This window comes from Castor canadensis, chromosome 1 (genome assembly GCF_047511655.1).
Source record: "Castor canadensis chromosome 1, mCasCan1.hap1v2, whole genome shotgun sequence".
Classification (NCBI taxonomy): domain Eukaryota; kingdom Metazoa; phylum Chordata; class Mammalia; order Rodentia; family Castoridae; genus Castor; species Castor canadensis.
In genome coordinates this window covers 165,053,993-165,069,476 of record NC_133386.1, presented here as the reverse complement: position 1 = coordinate 165,069,476, position 15,484 = coordinate 165,053,993, and the positions used below count along the sequence as shown (strand labels likewise).

Sequence of the window (15,484 nt, the reverse complement as noted above, 5' to 3'; positions counted from 1 at the left end):
GACTAAAGGAACAACTAAATAGGCATGGAAAAACATCACAATTAAGGGAAAGTAAAGAACTTCAAAGTTCATCTTCCTTGAATTCTTAGTGTCTTAGGATTATATTAAATAGATGTCAATGATTCCCTAACTTGGGGTCAATAGATACCCTTCAGTGTGGTCCAAGATTTTCCTGATATTGTATGGAAGCACTTGTAAACATGGATCCATAATTCTGATCTTGAAAGTCAAGAATGACATAAATCTTTTGAATGTGTTCCATTGAGATGAAAAGAATAAGAAGAAAGAGTAACAGGGGGGATGAATTTGATCAAAGTATATTATAGTCAAGTATGGAAACATCACAACGAAACCCTTTTGTGAAATTAACATATACTAATAAAAAAGAATGATTTAAATATTTAGGCACCTTGATTTTGTAATTCCATTAAGAACCCAGGACAAAGCAATATGTGTGATGTTTACTCTAGAGAAAAATTGGAAACATCCTCTAGATGTCCAAAAATTGATGAAGCATTATAAAATCTGTTTTGTTTGCTCAACTTAATATGCACCTTTGTAAAGAAAAAAATATGAAAAAGATAGTACCATCTATGAGTATCTCCATGGATGACTTTACAGACTTGTAGGATACAAGGCAGTGTCACAGAACAACACAGGCCTAGGAGTCAGAAGACCTGGACTCTAGCCCTAGTTTCCTTGTTACCAGCTTTGTGACCTCGGCAGTCTCAGCCCCAGTTCACTTATCTTTGGAGCAGGGGGAAACCATCATCCATAAAGTTTTTTTAGATGATCAAATGTATGTGGAAATGCTACAGAAGCAAGGTGTTACCGAAAAGCAAGAGCCTGTAGAGTAGGTCTCCTGTCCATACCTATAGTTGGTGTATGTTCTTGGTCACTAGAGGGAGCTTCAGGATTCAGGGGAAAAAAAACCATTGATGTCTGTTCTTGAAATCTTGAGGCCTCTATAAAGAACCCTTTAAAAAGTGTTTGAATTTCATAAATATCCATTTAGAGATTTTCAAGTTAAGATAAAGGTCCATAAAAGCAAATGTTACTCAATTCCGGTGACAGATTTTTCCACCCATTAACCCACAGGATTCTTCCTTCTAACTTTCTCTGTGGTGAATTTAGTTTGTGGGAAATCATAGTGTTGATGTAGAATCAATTTTAAAGCAAGGGGGAAAAAAGTAGAAAACAAAACTTCTAGAAGGCCATTGAAAGAAAGTACTTTTCCCTTAGCAAAACTATTCTTTGTTAATTCTATAGTACATGGCAGGGTTAGTTGAGAATTTTTGTAATCAGCCAGAATGAAGAAGTACATTGTCTAACTTTGGCTTTGGTTTTCTTAATGGCTCTCTCTCTGAAGTTCTTAATTAGTGTGCTTTTCTCATGCTAAGGCTAGAGTGAGAGGGACCTTATTCATTTCAAAAAGTGTGGCTATTATAGTAGAGGATCCCAGGATGGTCTGAAGGAGGAAGTAGAGTGAATGACATTGGCCTTATATGTCAGGCAATCAGAATTTCACTAAACCCATTGTGTATTTTAGGGACAGTATCTGTCTCCTTTTGGGGTTTCAGTTTCTGTCTGATTCTAATCAATACCCTATCCATCTCCCCCCACCGCTCACATTTACACCCGTGGTCTGATGAGCTTTCTTCACATAGTGTGGAACATTAGGTGACCAGACCCCATCCGCCAGATCAAGAAAGGCAAAGTTTTGCAGGAGCACAAAACTCTTACATTTACCTGGTTTATTTATCTAATTTTTCAAGTTTATTTTATGACAGGGTCTCATTGTGTAGCACAGGCTGGTTGAAACTCACCACCCTCTTGCCTTTTCCTTCTGAGTGCTGGAATTATAAGAATGATCCACTATGTCCAGCACATTTATCTGATTTTTGACTCACATATTTTGGAGAAGGTGGAGTCTTAATATTTCTCTTCCTGATTGCTCCTTGCATTGTGTTTTAGTCCTGCAGCAAAGCAAATGCCTGCCGAAGGAAATGAACATTTTTTTCATATACATTTGTAGGAAGTCATATAGACTTAACTGCTAATACCTATTGGCCAACTGGTCAATGAAATTGTCAAGCATTGATCTGCCAAGTTTCCTTGATTCTAAGATGCGTACCCCCCACCTCCGCCCTTGCTCAATTTAACTTTCTAAAAATAGGGACATGTCTGCATCTTACTTAAAGAAGTATTGGCCATCGCTCCTCTTGAGAAGCTGTCATGAAACCCATGGTGTTTCCTATAGTCAATGGCCTTTTGGAATTGAGGAAATATTCTAGGAAATATGTCATTTTTCTTTTGTGTATTTCTCACATCCAGATACTCCAAAATCTTTGCTCTCGGACCACACTCCTACTGGAGCTTGTATTGCAATTTCTGGTGTCTCCAATGTTGCCCCAGCAGGATGGGATTTCCCTCTGTTGACAGAGAGGCAGATGATTGCAGGTTATCAAGGATGAAGTCTGGCTAGGCGTGCTCCCTGCAGTTTATGAGAAACAGCTGCTTTCCTTGTTGAGGCACTTGTTTGAGGCTTTCCTCTCCATTCCCCATCCTGCAAATCTAGTTACTAACAGATTAATCAGTTGATTCCAGTCACAAAGAGCTCAAAGCTCTGGCAGCCCATTTGAAAAATGACTGCCCCATGCTAGCAATAGGAAATTTCCTAGACGTAGGCAAATAGCTTGATCAATGATTCAATTAATGATTACAGTCTGAGTGATTTTCTCCTCTTTTTGTTTTTGCTATTTCTTCTTAAAGCTTTCAGGTGGTGTAGGTCAGAAGTTGAGCAACAGAGTCATTGTCCCCTAGGTTAGGACTTCTCAAATCTTGATCTACACAGGAATCACTAGGTGTCTTTTAAAATGCAGATTCTGATTCAGTAGGTCTGGGAATGAGATTGGAGGTGGAGGAGTTGAGACTCTGTGTTGATAAGAGTCACCCAAATGAGGCCACTGTGGCTGGTCTTTGGATCACACTGAGTTGTAGGCCTTCCATAGTTTAATCTCTATTTCCTGCTTCAAGCTGGTTCATGTTAGCCAGGATAAGGAATATCTTTTCTTTCTTTCTTTTTAATTGGCATATATTAGTTGTATAAACTAATATTTCTACATATGCATACAATATGCCTCAATCATCCTTCTCTTCCCTTCCTAAAACAATTTCAACAGGTTTCATTGTTCTATGTTGAAATGTGGATATAAAGTACTTCAAACATATTCATCCTTTTCACCTTCTTTCACCTCCCTCCACCCGTTGATACCCATGTTCGAATAGGACCTGTTTTATGTTTTTGTTGTTCATTTTTAAAGACTCAATGAGGAATACATTTTCTAATCTGATCCTCCAACACTGTCAGAAATGAATAAATAAATAATGATTCAAAGCCCATGGAAAGTCATGAGGTCACAGATTCTATCTTTTGAATTAATAAATAATTGGTAAGCCATGACTTTGAATTCTAATTTATTGCAAATCAAAATGTTGGGACTAGACCTTTAAAGCACTTACGTACAGAAAACAGAATTAAGCAGATATAGTTTTTCTCATGAAATTTTCTTCCTTTCTTCTGTTTTTGTGCTGGGAATTGAATCCAGGGCCTGAGACTTTTTTTCTTTTCAGGACTGAGGGTTGAAATTAGGGCTTCACACTTGCTAGGCAGATGCTCTACCACTTGGCCACTCTGCCTACTAGGTCCCTGTCTTTTTGATTCTAAATCATCCATGTGTTTATTCTTTTCCCTCACCACTAGGGACCTAGTCCAGTTAACTGCTTATGGAAAAGGATGAATCCTTTGAAGGTATGGAAATACTTCAGGTTTTTCTTGCATATTCTCAGGATAGTTGTATTTTGAAATTGCTATAATGGTTTTAGACCATTAATTTGGCTTATTTTATGTTGCTTTAGATCTGTTCTTATTTCCACAATTTGGTTAAACTGTAAGTTCATTATAGATGGAGGTCATGCCTTCTGTTTTATAGGCTGGAAAACTGAAAATAAACTTAACTCATCGAGTCCCATTTTCTCTTTAATATTTGCATCTCTAGGTGCAACCGGGTCACTCACCTGCCTACAGAGCAAAGCAGCAGGTAGAGGAGTCCTTGCTGCCAATGGGAGCATGATTCCTTGAACCTAGGAAACTATGTGAAGCAAGACTCTTTCTGGATTCTAAAAGCCATGATTTCATCATGGATCAGAAACAGTTGTTATCAAAAAGTCACCAGAAAAAAGTAGTGAACATATCACATTAGTTTGAGAAAGTGGCTTCTTAACTTTGAAGAATTTCTTGGGAGAGTAGCTAAACTAATGATATAACTGCTAAAGTGGCTGCAGGCAAGGAAAAGCATCTTCTCTTTGACAAGGTACAATCTGGGTCTGATTCCTCTGCCTTTTGGAAAGTGATGGTACTGGTGGTCTATCTAAGATTAATAAAAGCAGTGACATTATGGAAGCATCACAGGTCATGAATTTGTACCAGTTTATTCAGCTTTATAAAGACATCGCAAGTCAAGCAGCAGGAGTGTTGGCTCAGACCTCCAGCTCTGATGAACCTGATGAAAACTCATCCTCTTTATCACCTTGTCAGGCTAGCCTTTGAATGAGAAGGGTGAAGCAGCTGACTAATGAGGAGGAGTGTTGTACTTAGACAGATGGGCGAGTTGACCTCAACCTGCCTTGTGCTCACAGCTTTTGTCAGAGTGTATTGATGAGTGAAGCGATCAACACAGGAATTGTTTCGCTTGTCGCCTACAGAGCAAATGAACTTTGGGTGGTATGGGATGCACCCACTAAAGAAGATGTGGCTAACTACATTCTTAACATGGCTGATGAGGCAGGCCAGCCTAACTACCTGTGACCTTGGGGAAGAGTTTCTTTTGCTGTTGTGGTCATGGAGGAAGAATGAAGGGACACTGTGGCACAGACAGAGAAAAATCCATTTTTCCCACCCCCTTATTTTTGCTATTCTGACAATATGCCCCTTTATTCAAAAAATAAACTTCCAATGTCTTCCATTTATGGTAAACTAAAAAAAAAAATTGCATTTCTACAAGCTGCCTTTTCTTGAAATACATTTGGTACCAGGAATTTTACTGCTTTCCATTTTATTTTTTGAACAGCTTTGAGTGTCAGAAAGCCTTTCTTAGTACTGAATCGAGTTGTCTGTCTGGAGTTTTTGTCCACTTGGCCAATTTTATTCCAGGGAGGTAATTCTTTTGTCTTGAAAAGACTACGGACACTTAATGCACATGGTTGGGTAAATGATTTTCTCAGGTCCAGGGCTTGGGCTTCTCTTTGTTGTTAGCTATTCCATATGGAGCAGAGCAGCTTCAACTCCCATCTTCAGGAATAAACCTAGGGTCAGGTCCAGAGCTACATTGCCAGAAAGTGCCTGTGTCAGGTAAAATAGGACAATCAGTACTTGTAAGACTTTACCCTGCTTTCTTATGATTTTCTACATTTCTTTCTTACATCCAGCTTTAAATGAAATGCAGGATGAAGATTCACACATCCAATTCAATAGGAATCCAATCAATGGATCCAATTTCTTTTTTCTTTCTTTCGTGGAACTGCGGTCTGAACTCAGGACTTTCCACTTGCAAAGTAGGCACTCTTTGCAAGTCTCTAGTTGATTTTGCTCTGGTTATTTTGGAGATGGGATCTCTTTGAACTATTTGACCTGTCTGGCCTCAAACCTCAATCTTCCTGATCTCAGCCTACGAAATAACTAGGATTAGGATTACAGGTGTGAGGCACAGACTCTAATTCCTAAAATATTTATTTTTTCTTTAGTTCTTACCTAACGCAAAATTTCAAAACTGGCAAAATGAGAATTTAGCCTTCCTTTCCTATCCCTCTTTTCAGAACCTTTCTAGTCTTCCTACTTTATACTCCATGGGTGATCTGTTCTCCACGGCTTTTCTCTTGCAGTATCATGTCTGCCTTGGACCACACATTCAAAACTTATCTGTTTCTTCTTTCTGATTCTCTCAGAAGCTGGCTTTATCCAATGTGACCTTGGCTATTAATGGGTTTTGGTCTCCTTAACGAATCCTTCATAATGTAGGGGATAACTGGTGCTTTATCTGCCTGCCTCAGCATTATTGCTTTTTAATTCTGTCAAACGTGTTTCCAGACAGCCCTGAGGTGATGGTTTTACAGTGGGAAGGGATGGGCACTGTGATGAGATCATGGATTAGAAACTGTTTTGGTCTGTGGGTCCCTTTGTACAACTTCACATCTCACATCTCCCTCATTAGATAATACTAGCACTATTCTCTATAAACAACAATAATAGCTCTTATTATATCTCATTAGTTATCACATCTCCTTTCTATGTTCCAGGTACCGTGCCTAGGGCTTAACAGATTTTTGTTTTAATGTTCATAACAATCCTGTGCTGTAGCAAAAATTACTTTTATTTTACAGATGAGCACACTGAAGTTCAGAGAGATTAGATAACTTGCTTATCATCACATCGCTACCACACTGCAGAGACAAGACTCAGACTAAGGTCCGATTGACTGAAGCTTATGCAGCCTTCATTTCTCTATCTGACAGATCAGGAGTTCAAAATGAATGGGACTCCCTAGACAAGCCCTGCTGTGGTCACCTAGAACACAACCTTCCTACTTTAAGTATGAAAATTGACCACCTTGCTCTCAGCTCTTCTTCCATTTTTAAAAAAAAATTTTTTTGCACTGAGAGAGCCTTGCTGGCTTCTGCATGCACAAGAATAACAAGTATATGTTATTTAATTATAAGAATTTATTATAGAACAGGAGAAGGGATACTAACAAATCCCATCTGGGCTAATTGAAAAGAGCTGTGTTCCTGAGTATGTGTGGCTTTTCTTTTTTTTTTTCAGTTCCAGCAAGTTTTTGGCACATGAAGCATGGCACGGTTTAATAGGAGCTGGGTGACTGAGACATCTCTGAGCTATTTCTGAGACTGCAAGCTGGTCCATCACCTTTAATGCATGAGAAATGAAGTTTCCCTACAGTATCAGCTCTAGACAGGTGGGTTTGTACCTGTGCCTAGCCTTTTCACATTTTTTAAAAGACATCCCAATGTAAATCTCCTTTTGGAACAAAGGCAATAAGAACCCTCAAAATGCTGCATTCTAGATAAATGCATGCTTGCTAAAATTTACAGGGTTTCCCAGAGTGGCCACCCACAGAGGAAGCAACATCTGGTCATCATGCTGTCACAACAGAGGAGAGCAGTGCTGGGGCACAGGGTAAAACAGAATGCTCCTTGTGACTGGATGGAAGACATGTAGTGGCTGGACCCCCAAAGCAGGAGATCTCCTCAGGCCAGGACAGGTGGAGCTGACTAAGGTTGTAGGTCCCTAGGTGTAGTCATAATTGTTCTGTGATACCTTAGTAATTTTGAAACGGACTTACATATTAATCAGAAAAATATGAATCTCTCCAGAGAGATGGTTGTATGTTTTCAGCTCAAAAGAAGGATCAATTAGTATTTTTCAAGATCAGTAAAGAAACATCTCTAGTCTTGGAAATACATTTAACTGAGCTTTGTTAGCCATGAAAGATAATTTTTATTCATTAATTCACTCATGCATTCATTTATCCATCATATGCTTACCATGTGTCCCCTGTGATTCAGTCTCTGCGTTAAGTGCTTAAAACATAGAGAGACCCAGAGTCTGTCTTTACCCTTGAGAAGCTCCGAGATAAGAAGGAAAGACCCACAGAGTTAAATAACTGTGGTTCATCATGCTTATAAGAACCCTGAGAAGGGACAGTAACCAGTCTGCTGGTGTCCATGAAGGTCTTATAGGGAAGGTATTGTCTGACTTGGGTCCTGCTGCATAGTCCAGAAGTCTATATTTACACAGTATCCCCCTTCCAAGTAACAAGAAAAGAGACAAAATGATTGAGTAAATATTAAGTGTGGGAGGACAGGGGTGGTAAATAAAGAATGGGATTTTTGTTCAAGGGATAGTGTAGGCCAGTGCGGACTCTGTCTTCAGATGACTGAGGTTGGAATCTCTGTCATTTCCTATGTATGTGGACCAGAGTAAAATGTTAACATTTCCCAGACCCAGTTGCCTCAGTGTTTTTAGATTTCATCAGGAGAAGATGTGCAAAGCACTTTGCTCAAGGCCTGGCTTAAATGTTAATAAATGCTAAGTCATCATAATGCTGTTATCATCAGAGGTGTTCTTTCATGACTATCCTTCTAAACTTCCTGAATCTTCTGTCCCTGATTTTTGCCTCCACAGAAAAATAGAGAAATAAGGACAAAATAAAGCTAAGAGAACACACATGTATGTGCACATGTATACACATATGCATGTAAAGTAGGTTATGGTGATGATCATCATGCTGTCTGTCAGAGTTGGTGGACTAGATAGAGCTATCTTCCAAAGAACAGAAAAACAGTGCTCTTTCAGATTCTTCTCACCACAAATTCTACTTTCATCTCGCTAATCTTGTTAAGGCAAAAATATTAGTCATATGTAGTAATAAAATATGATTAAGATAACATGAAGATCTAGTAGTACCAGATAATCTAAAACCCTCCTACTGTCAAACTCCTTTTATAAATTCTAGTATAATTCCCAGGGGCAAAGGAAAAATAAAAAGAGGGCCACTGAAAACCAAAAGAGAAAGAGTGTGAGCTGAGTGGATGCTGTAGCTACAAGTGGGAATGGGAGGTGAGGTTGGGGTCCTGTTGAAATTGAGACCTCTTCATAAAACTGTAGCTTTCAAAAGGTTGTGCCTTCACTAAAGGGTGATTGGAAAGATCTACATAGTAGAGAAAGATGACAAGAAAGAGAGGCCTGCCACCTTACATGGATTTGGAACCTGAATTTAAACCCTTTGCATGATTCTGTAGCCACCTGAGCCACTCCCAGCTGGAAAATTCATACAGAAGGTGACTCACGCCAGTGAAATCGCAAGCAGTGATAACTTTGGGACACCTTACCAAAGCAATGACTCTGACCAATATATTTAAAGACAAAAATTCATTTTTAGGGATAAGAAGGACCATTTCATTAGGCTAACATAAGAAATTCATAATTTTCTAGTACTTAATAATATGGCCTTAAATATATTTAAGGTAGGACTCAATCGAACTATTAAGAGAAATTTAAAAATCTCCACATAGTGGGGTTTAAGAACCAACTCTCTTAGTAAATAATAGATTAAAGGCTAAAAATTAATGAGAGTATCAAAAGTTTGAATAACTAAATTAACTAACTTGATTTATTCCACACATATAGAACAATTGAAGTAACAAAGGAAGTCTCATAAAATACCAAAGACTTAGCAATATATACAGTATATTCTCTGCCCATACTCCAATAAGATATGAACAGGAAAAGAAATACTCGAAATTACTCTACACACTTGGAGATTAAAAATAGAGAAGGGAATATACATCTGAAGATTATTTGGTTAATCCAATAGTCAGTATAGGAAAAGTTATGCTTCAATAACACACAGACCTAAACTATTACAATATCTTAAAAGAAAATATTGGAAGGTTTATTTCCCATGCATGGTACATTTCTAATGCAGGTCAGCTGGAGCTCTATCTCACATTTTCCTCCTTCTGGGATCCACATTGAAGGTGATCCCACCTTCTTGCCTGATACAAGTTGCAGTGGGAAGGGGAGGAGATAAAACAAAGTTCTCCACCCCAATGATCACTTCTGCTTATATTCTGTTGGCTAAAGTTCATCCATTGCCACAGTTGACTTCAAGAGGATGAGGACATAACTAGAAAAAAACTGGATATGTCAGTAACCAGCACTAATGACTATCATAAAGAGGAAATAGGGCTGGAGGTGTGGTGGCTCAAGTGGTAGAGAGCTTGCCTAGCAAGCACAAAGGCCCTGAATTCAAAACCCCAGTACCACACACAAAACCCTGTAACACAAAAAAGGAAATCATTAGGAAAATGGGTAAACATTTATACTCAAAAATGTAAATGAAAATGTAAAATATTATATGGAAATAACAATGTATTAGAAAAAAGAAAAAGAAAAGTAAGAAACTTACCATCTAATTTAAGAAGACATACTATTCCAAAAATAGTGGAAAAAGAAGAAAATACCAATAAGAGATGCATTAGTGAAATAGTCATAGATATTTCTTTGTGTGTGTGTGTCTGTGTGTGGCACTGGGGTTTGAACTCAGGACACTGTACTTGCTAGGCAGGCACTCTGCCAGCCCTGAAACACTAATAGAAAACAAAAACAATACAAAGAATAAAAATCAAAACCAAATCTACTACCTTGGGTTCTTCAGAATGAAATTTTGAAGAGATGAGTGAGTACTCAGTTTCTTAAGGAAATGCTCCCTGTAGAAGTTTGGAAGGACATCAGGGAAAAAGAAACAAAGCTAGGGGGACATTTGAGGTCAGGTCCCACAAAGAGCAGCTTCAGTCTCATTCCACAGTGGGGTCCTGAAATAAGAGATACACCTCAGACATATTCCACTTGGGGGCTTCTATATTCCCACAGCTGTCAGTTATTGGCTAAGGACTAACTGGAGTAGATGTGAATTCCTAGATACCTCTGAATCTTTGCTCAGATGGACAAAGTGGCTCCAGTAGCCTGAGGACTATCTTCTGAAATTGAGTTTTAGGTTCTGGTCATTGGACGCAAAACTACCTTGGACCTGGAAGAGGAATAAAAGAACACTAGGGGATTTTGATGAAGCATTATGTCCACTAGAATTGATTCTTTGGAGAACATTAATAAAATAGACAAATGGGTAGTAAAATGTTTTGCAAAAAAGAGTCAGCATTCACAAACAATATTAGAAATAAAAAAGGGGATTGGGGTGTGACACAAGTGATAGAACACCTGCCTAGCAAGCACAAAGCCCTAAGTTCAAACCACAGTATTGCCAAAAAAAAAAAAAAATTACTTTAAAAAGGGCTGGATGTGTGGCTTAAGCAGTAGTAGCAAGTGCAAAGTCCTAACTATAGAAGTCAAACAAATAAAAAAAAAGATAGTATTATAGGAATAAATTAAGGAAAATAGAAATGATCAATGTCATAGGAAATGTCACTTATCAAAACTACCTTAAGAAGAAATAAGAGTACAACTTCAACCATCAAAGAAGTAGAAACATCCTTTAAAAGTCTGCGCTCTCCCCCACATAGGCGTCAGATGGATTTGACTGAATATTTAAGGAAGAGATAATGCCACACTGGTGCCAATTTTACTGAAGAATAATAAATGAAACAATAACCTTCAACTCAGAAAGAGAGATCACAAATCAGCCTTACTAATAAATATATATGCAAAAACAAGCAAAATATTAGAAGATTAACAAATGTATTAAGATAAAATTAGATTTGTAATAGGAATGCAAGGATGGTTGTACATTGAAACAATTAAAAGAGAAAAGCCATGGGATTGTCTGAACCATAGCTGACAAAATTCAGTGCCCATTCATGATCACAACTTTCTGAGTACTCTGGGTAAAATTGGAATAGTAGGATTCTTTCTTAATGAAAGGAGCCTATTAAAAACTGACAACAAACATTTTAAAGGATGAAATGTTGGGACTTTTTTTAAAATTAGGAACAAAGCAAAAATTCCTTTTGTCTGTGGGAAAGAGAAAATATAAAATAATGTCAGAAGAAAAACCTATCATTATTCATAGACAGTATGTTTATCTCCAAAGAAAATCCAACAAAAACCAAATGAGGTTCAGCAAGATTAATTATCAGTAAAGAAAGTTCATTATGATGAATTTGAGCTTCAAAGTGTCATTTGTTTTCTACTGTCCTCGTTATTTCATCTTCCTTTTATTGTTTTTGCCTTTTCTTTGGATTATTAATTTTTATATTAAAAAAAGAAAGTGTGCTTGAACTTTATTAAACAATTAGAGAAATAAGATTTAACAACATATCACCATTTTAGCATAAAATTAATGAATTTAGAAATACTTATAAAGTAATATATAAGACCTTTATGATAAAATCTTTAAAATGACTGACATACAAAAAAGAGGCTAAAGAAATGGAGGAACGTACTATGTTCATGGATGTGATGACTTGGTATCAAGAAGACATCAATCCTTTGCCCAAATTATCTTCCAATTATGACAAAAAAAGTCTCAATAGAGATTTTCCTGGAACTTAACAAGTGAAACTAAACTTGATGCAATAGGGAAAAGACAAGATGGGCGGGAGAGGGTGTTGGAATTATCTTAACATATCTTACCTAACTTATTATAAAGCTATAGTAATTAAGATTGTGGGTTTTGTGACCAGAATGGACAGAATAGAGGCTAGAAGATAACCCACATAGATACATAAAGGTGATGTGTGCAAATGTGGCATATTACCTATGTGGAAAAAATCGTGGTATAGAAAATAAGCCATACTGGAAAAATTGGTTATCCATTTGGGAAAAGATATATTGAGTTACTACCTTGCATCTTAATCCAAAATAAGGTCCAGATAAGTTACAAATCTTAACATAAAATTGAATATGTAAGCCTTGTAGAAAAATATACAGGAGGATATTTTTATTATTTGGAGGATTTAAAAAAAATTCTTAAACAAGAGAAAGAACAATGAAAAGATTGATAAATATACTCCATAGAAAAACAAAACCTATGAGCAATAACAGCAATCACTGTCTGTGAGAATCAAGAATACTAATACATGGCAGCAGTTAAGCATTACTGTGTTAAATACCTAGTAAAGACGACCAGGAACATGTTATTATTATTTCATGTGGAGGATCTTTTCCTCATAATAATTGCGAATATTTTTACACTGTAGTTTTCTCTTTCATGAGAGAAAAAGGGTATCTTCTAGATATGAATCAAGTAATATAACTAAAGGAAAAGAACATTATTATTTGAAAACCATGGTACAAAAATTGGTATTTCATGCTTAGGCTAACTTGTCAATTATTTTAATGCAAGCATCTCTTCCATGGGAACCAGTCTTCATTTGCATGAACTTTGTTGCTTGTGGTCTTTTCTTGGTAATGTGAACATGGAGCAAATTCCTCCTAGTGACTTCTTTTGTGTGTCCAAGAATGCAGCCACCAGTATCTCATAGTAATGTAAATGCTGGCAGCCTCTCTGCCATATTGCTTAGGACCAATCTGGTTAGTGGGAAAACCAAGAGCTTTCTTTGTTACTCCCTTTAGACTCTGGATCATCATTTTACTTTTTTTCAACCAGACCTCTCCATGTTTATATCTTTCACATAGTCTACTAACTTCTGTGTTAGACTGCACCAAAATAATGGTGTAACCCAGAAGAGAAACATTTGTAGAAACTCTGGAGGTCTTAGGTATTCATCATTTCACAGATAAAGATCAGATGATTCTGGGTTTATGTTGGTTACAGAGGTAAAGGGCAGTTTTTTTTTTTTTTTTTTTTTATAAACATCATTCCTCAAAATAATATTATTTCTGGCTCCATGGCTGAGTCCTTACAGTTTTAAAAGGCAATCTTTCTAAACCCAAGCTCTTCTGCATTACAAAGAAACTATTACCATACACCCTTGAAGCAGGAGCAAGAACTGTTTTTGCTCCAACCCATAGCACAGTTCAGAAGGTCAGACGTGACCACAGTAACTCCTCTTACTTCAGGGCTCACATGTGTTTGCCTTGGCTTCATTTTCCTGGCATTTGGTTTCCACTATTTTTCAATGGGTTTGGCTTTCAGGAATCAGCGAAACATATTTTTTAAAATAAGTGAAGGTCATAAAATGAAGTATTCTGAACTGGTGGTGGCTGGACACAGTTGGAGGGACTGTGCACCATCCAGGTTGCATTGAGTAACGGCCCTGACTGAGGTGGTGAATTTGAGTAATGCTCGAGGCACAGGGATCTCCCATTCAGCAAGACTTGCCTGAGCCTTCCTCCTTGCTCCCCAGCCAGGTTCCACTGTAGCTCAGCTGTCATGGTTCAGGGTACTTCGTAAGGCCCCAACTCAGGAAAGCTGAGGGCCTACTCCGATGAAATGTTTTCCACTTCAGTCTCAGTTATAGTTGAATGTTTTCATTTGGAGGGCTCTTGATTGTCCTGTTGCTGTGACTTATTTTGGTTGCTGCTGTGAGCTCGCTGCAGAATACGTGTCTGGGAAATAGGTCTTTATTCGTATAAAACATGATTAAGATCAGTACTGTGGGGTTAAACTGACAGCAGAAACCTTGTCCCAGGTGTCTTAAGCCTGTTGGTGTGGTTAAATATCATGATCTCCAAGCTTCTCTGCAGAAGGGATCCCTGGAGAGTTTCAGAAACTCCCAGTGGCCATGTTTCTCCTCAAGACGTTGTGACTGAATTGGTCTGGAGAGTCATCAAGACTTGGGAAGTTTGAAGAGATTCCCAGGGTATTTGGGCACTACTGTTGTAGTGGTCAAGAGCCCAAATTGAAGTTGTGCAGCTCTGGTTTGAATATCAAATCCAATGCTTAATAGCTGTGTGACTTTGAGTCATTAAACCTTTCTGGACCTCAGCTTTCTCAGCATTAATTTGGTAGTGGTCTTTTCTGCCTTATGTGGTTACCATTGACAGTGAGTATAAAAATGCCATAACTTTAATACTAATAAGGTTACAGAGTCACAGAGTGGCTCAATCAAGTCACCCTGGACTTGGTTAATCAAGTCACAGAGTGAGGTATCAATGTAAATTCTGCTTCTTCCTGCCCATAAACTTGCCAGTGGAACCATATGCAGTAGAGATGATACTAATGTGGGTTTTGGAATCATGGGCCTGAGTTTGAATCCTGGCTGCCTAGTTTGATCTTGGCAAGTGTCTATTTCAGAGCTTTCATTTTCCTTGGTGATAAAATGGATATTTATTTTTGCCCTAGTGGGTTGATTTGAGGATCGAGTGATACAATGTGCTTAGCACTGAGGTTGAATAATATGAAATTGCTTTTTCTTGGTAGGCTAAAACTTGGCAGAATGTTAGCAATTTCATGTGTTTGACCTAACATTAAGTTTTCAGACATTTTAATAGCAATACCTACTATTATTATTATTATTAATCAGTATGATCTTGAGGAAATTGCTTTACTTCAGAGGGTCTCAGTTTCTTCATCCATAAAATGGACACAGAAGGAGTATGCTTCCTGGCTGGGTGTGGTGGTATATGCCTAGTAATTCTGGCAACTAAGGAGACTGAAGTGGGAGAACCACTTGAGCCCAGGAGTTTAAGGCCAGCCTGAGCAACATAGAGAGAGCTCATCTCGAAAAAAAAAAAAAAAGATCTTCAGTTCTTCATAAATTGCTCTAAGGTTTAAATGAAATGATGTGCCCAAAATATGGAGAAATCACCAGAATTGAAAATATTCTTAGAAACTGGGCATCTCATGTACATAGTGATAAATAGCTATTCTGGAAATGTTAGAGGAGTAAGCCTACATCTTATGAAAGTTGGGAAGGGGATTGAGAGTGGCCTTTGTGCTTCAGACAGAAAATCATTCTTGAAGCCTGCTCTTGAGTTCAATATCACTCA

At 37.8% G+C, this 15,484-nt stretch overlaps 1 protein-coding gene across 1 annotated transcript; it reads left to right on the top strand.

The window, feature by feature from the left end:
• Positions 1-4,463: 4,463 nt before the first annotated feature.
• LOC109677806 (RING finger protein 141) lies at positions 4,464-4,867 on the top strand. The gene is given in 3 exon segments (XM_020153593.2): positions 4,464-4,706; positions 4,709-4,763; positions 4,765-4,867. Coding segments are annotated over 3 exon segments (390 nt in total). The 5' UTR covers positions 4,464-4,474.
• Positions 4,868-15,484: the final 10,617 nt, after the last annotated feature.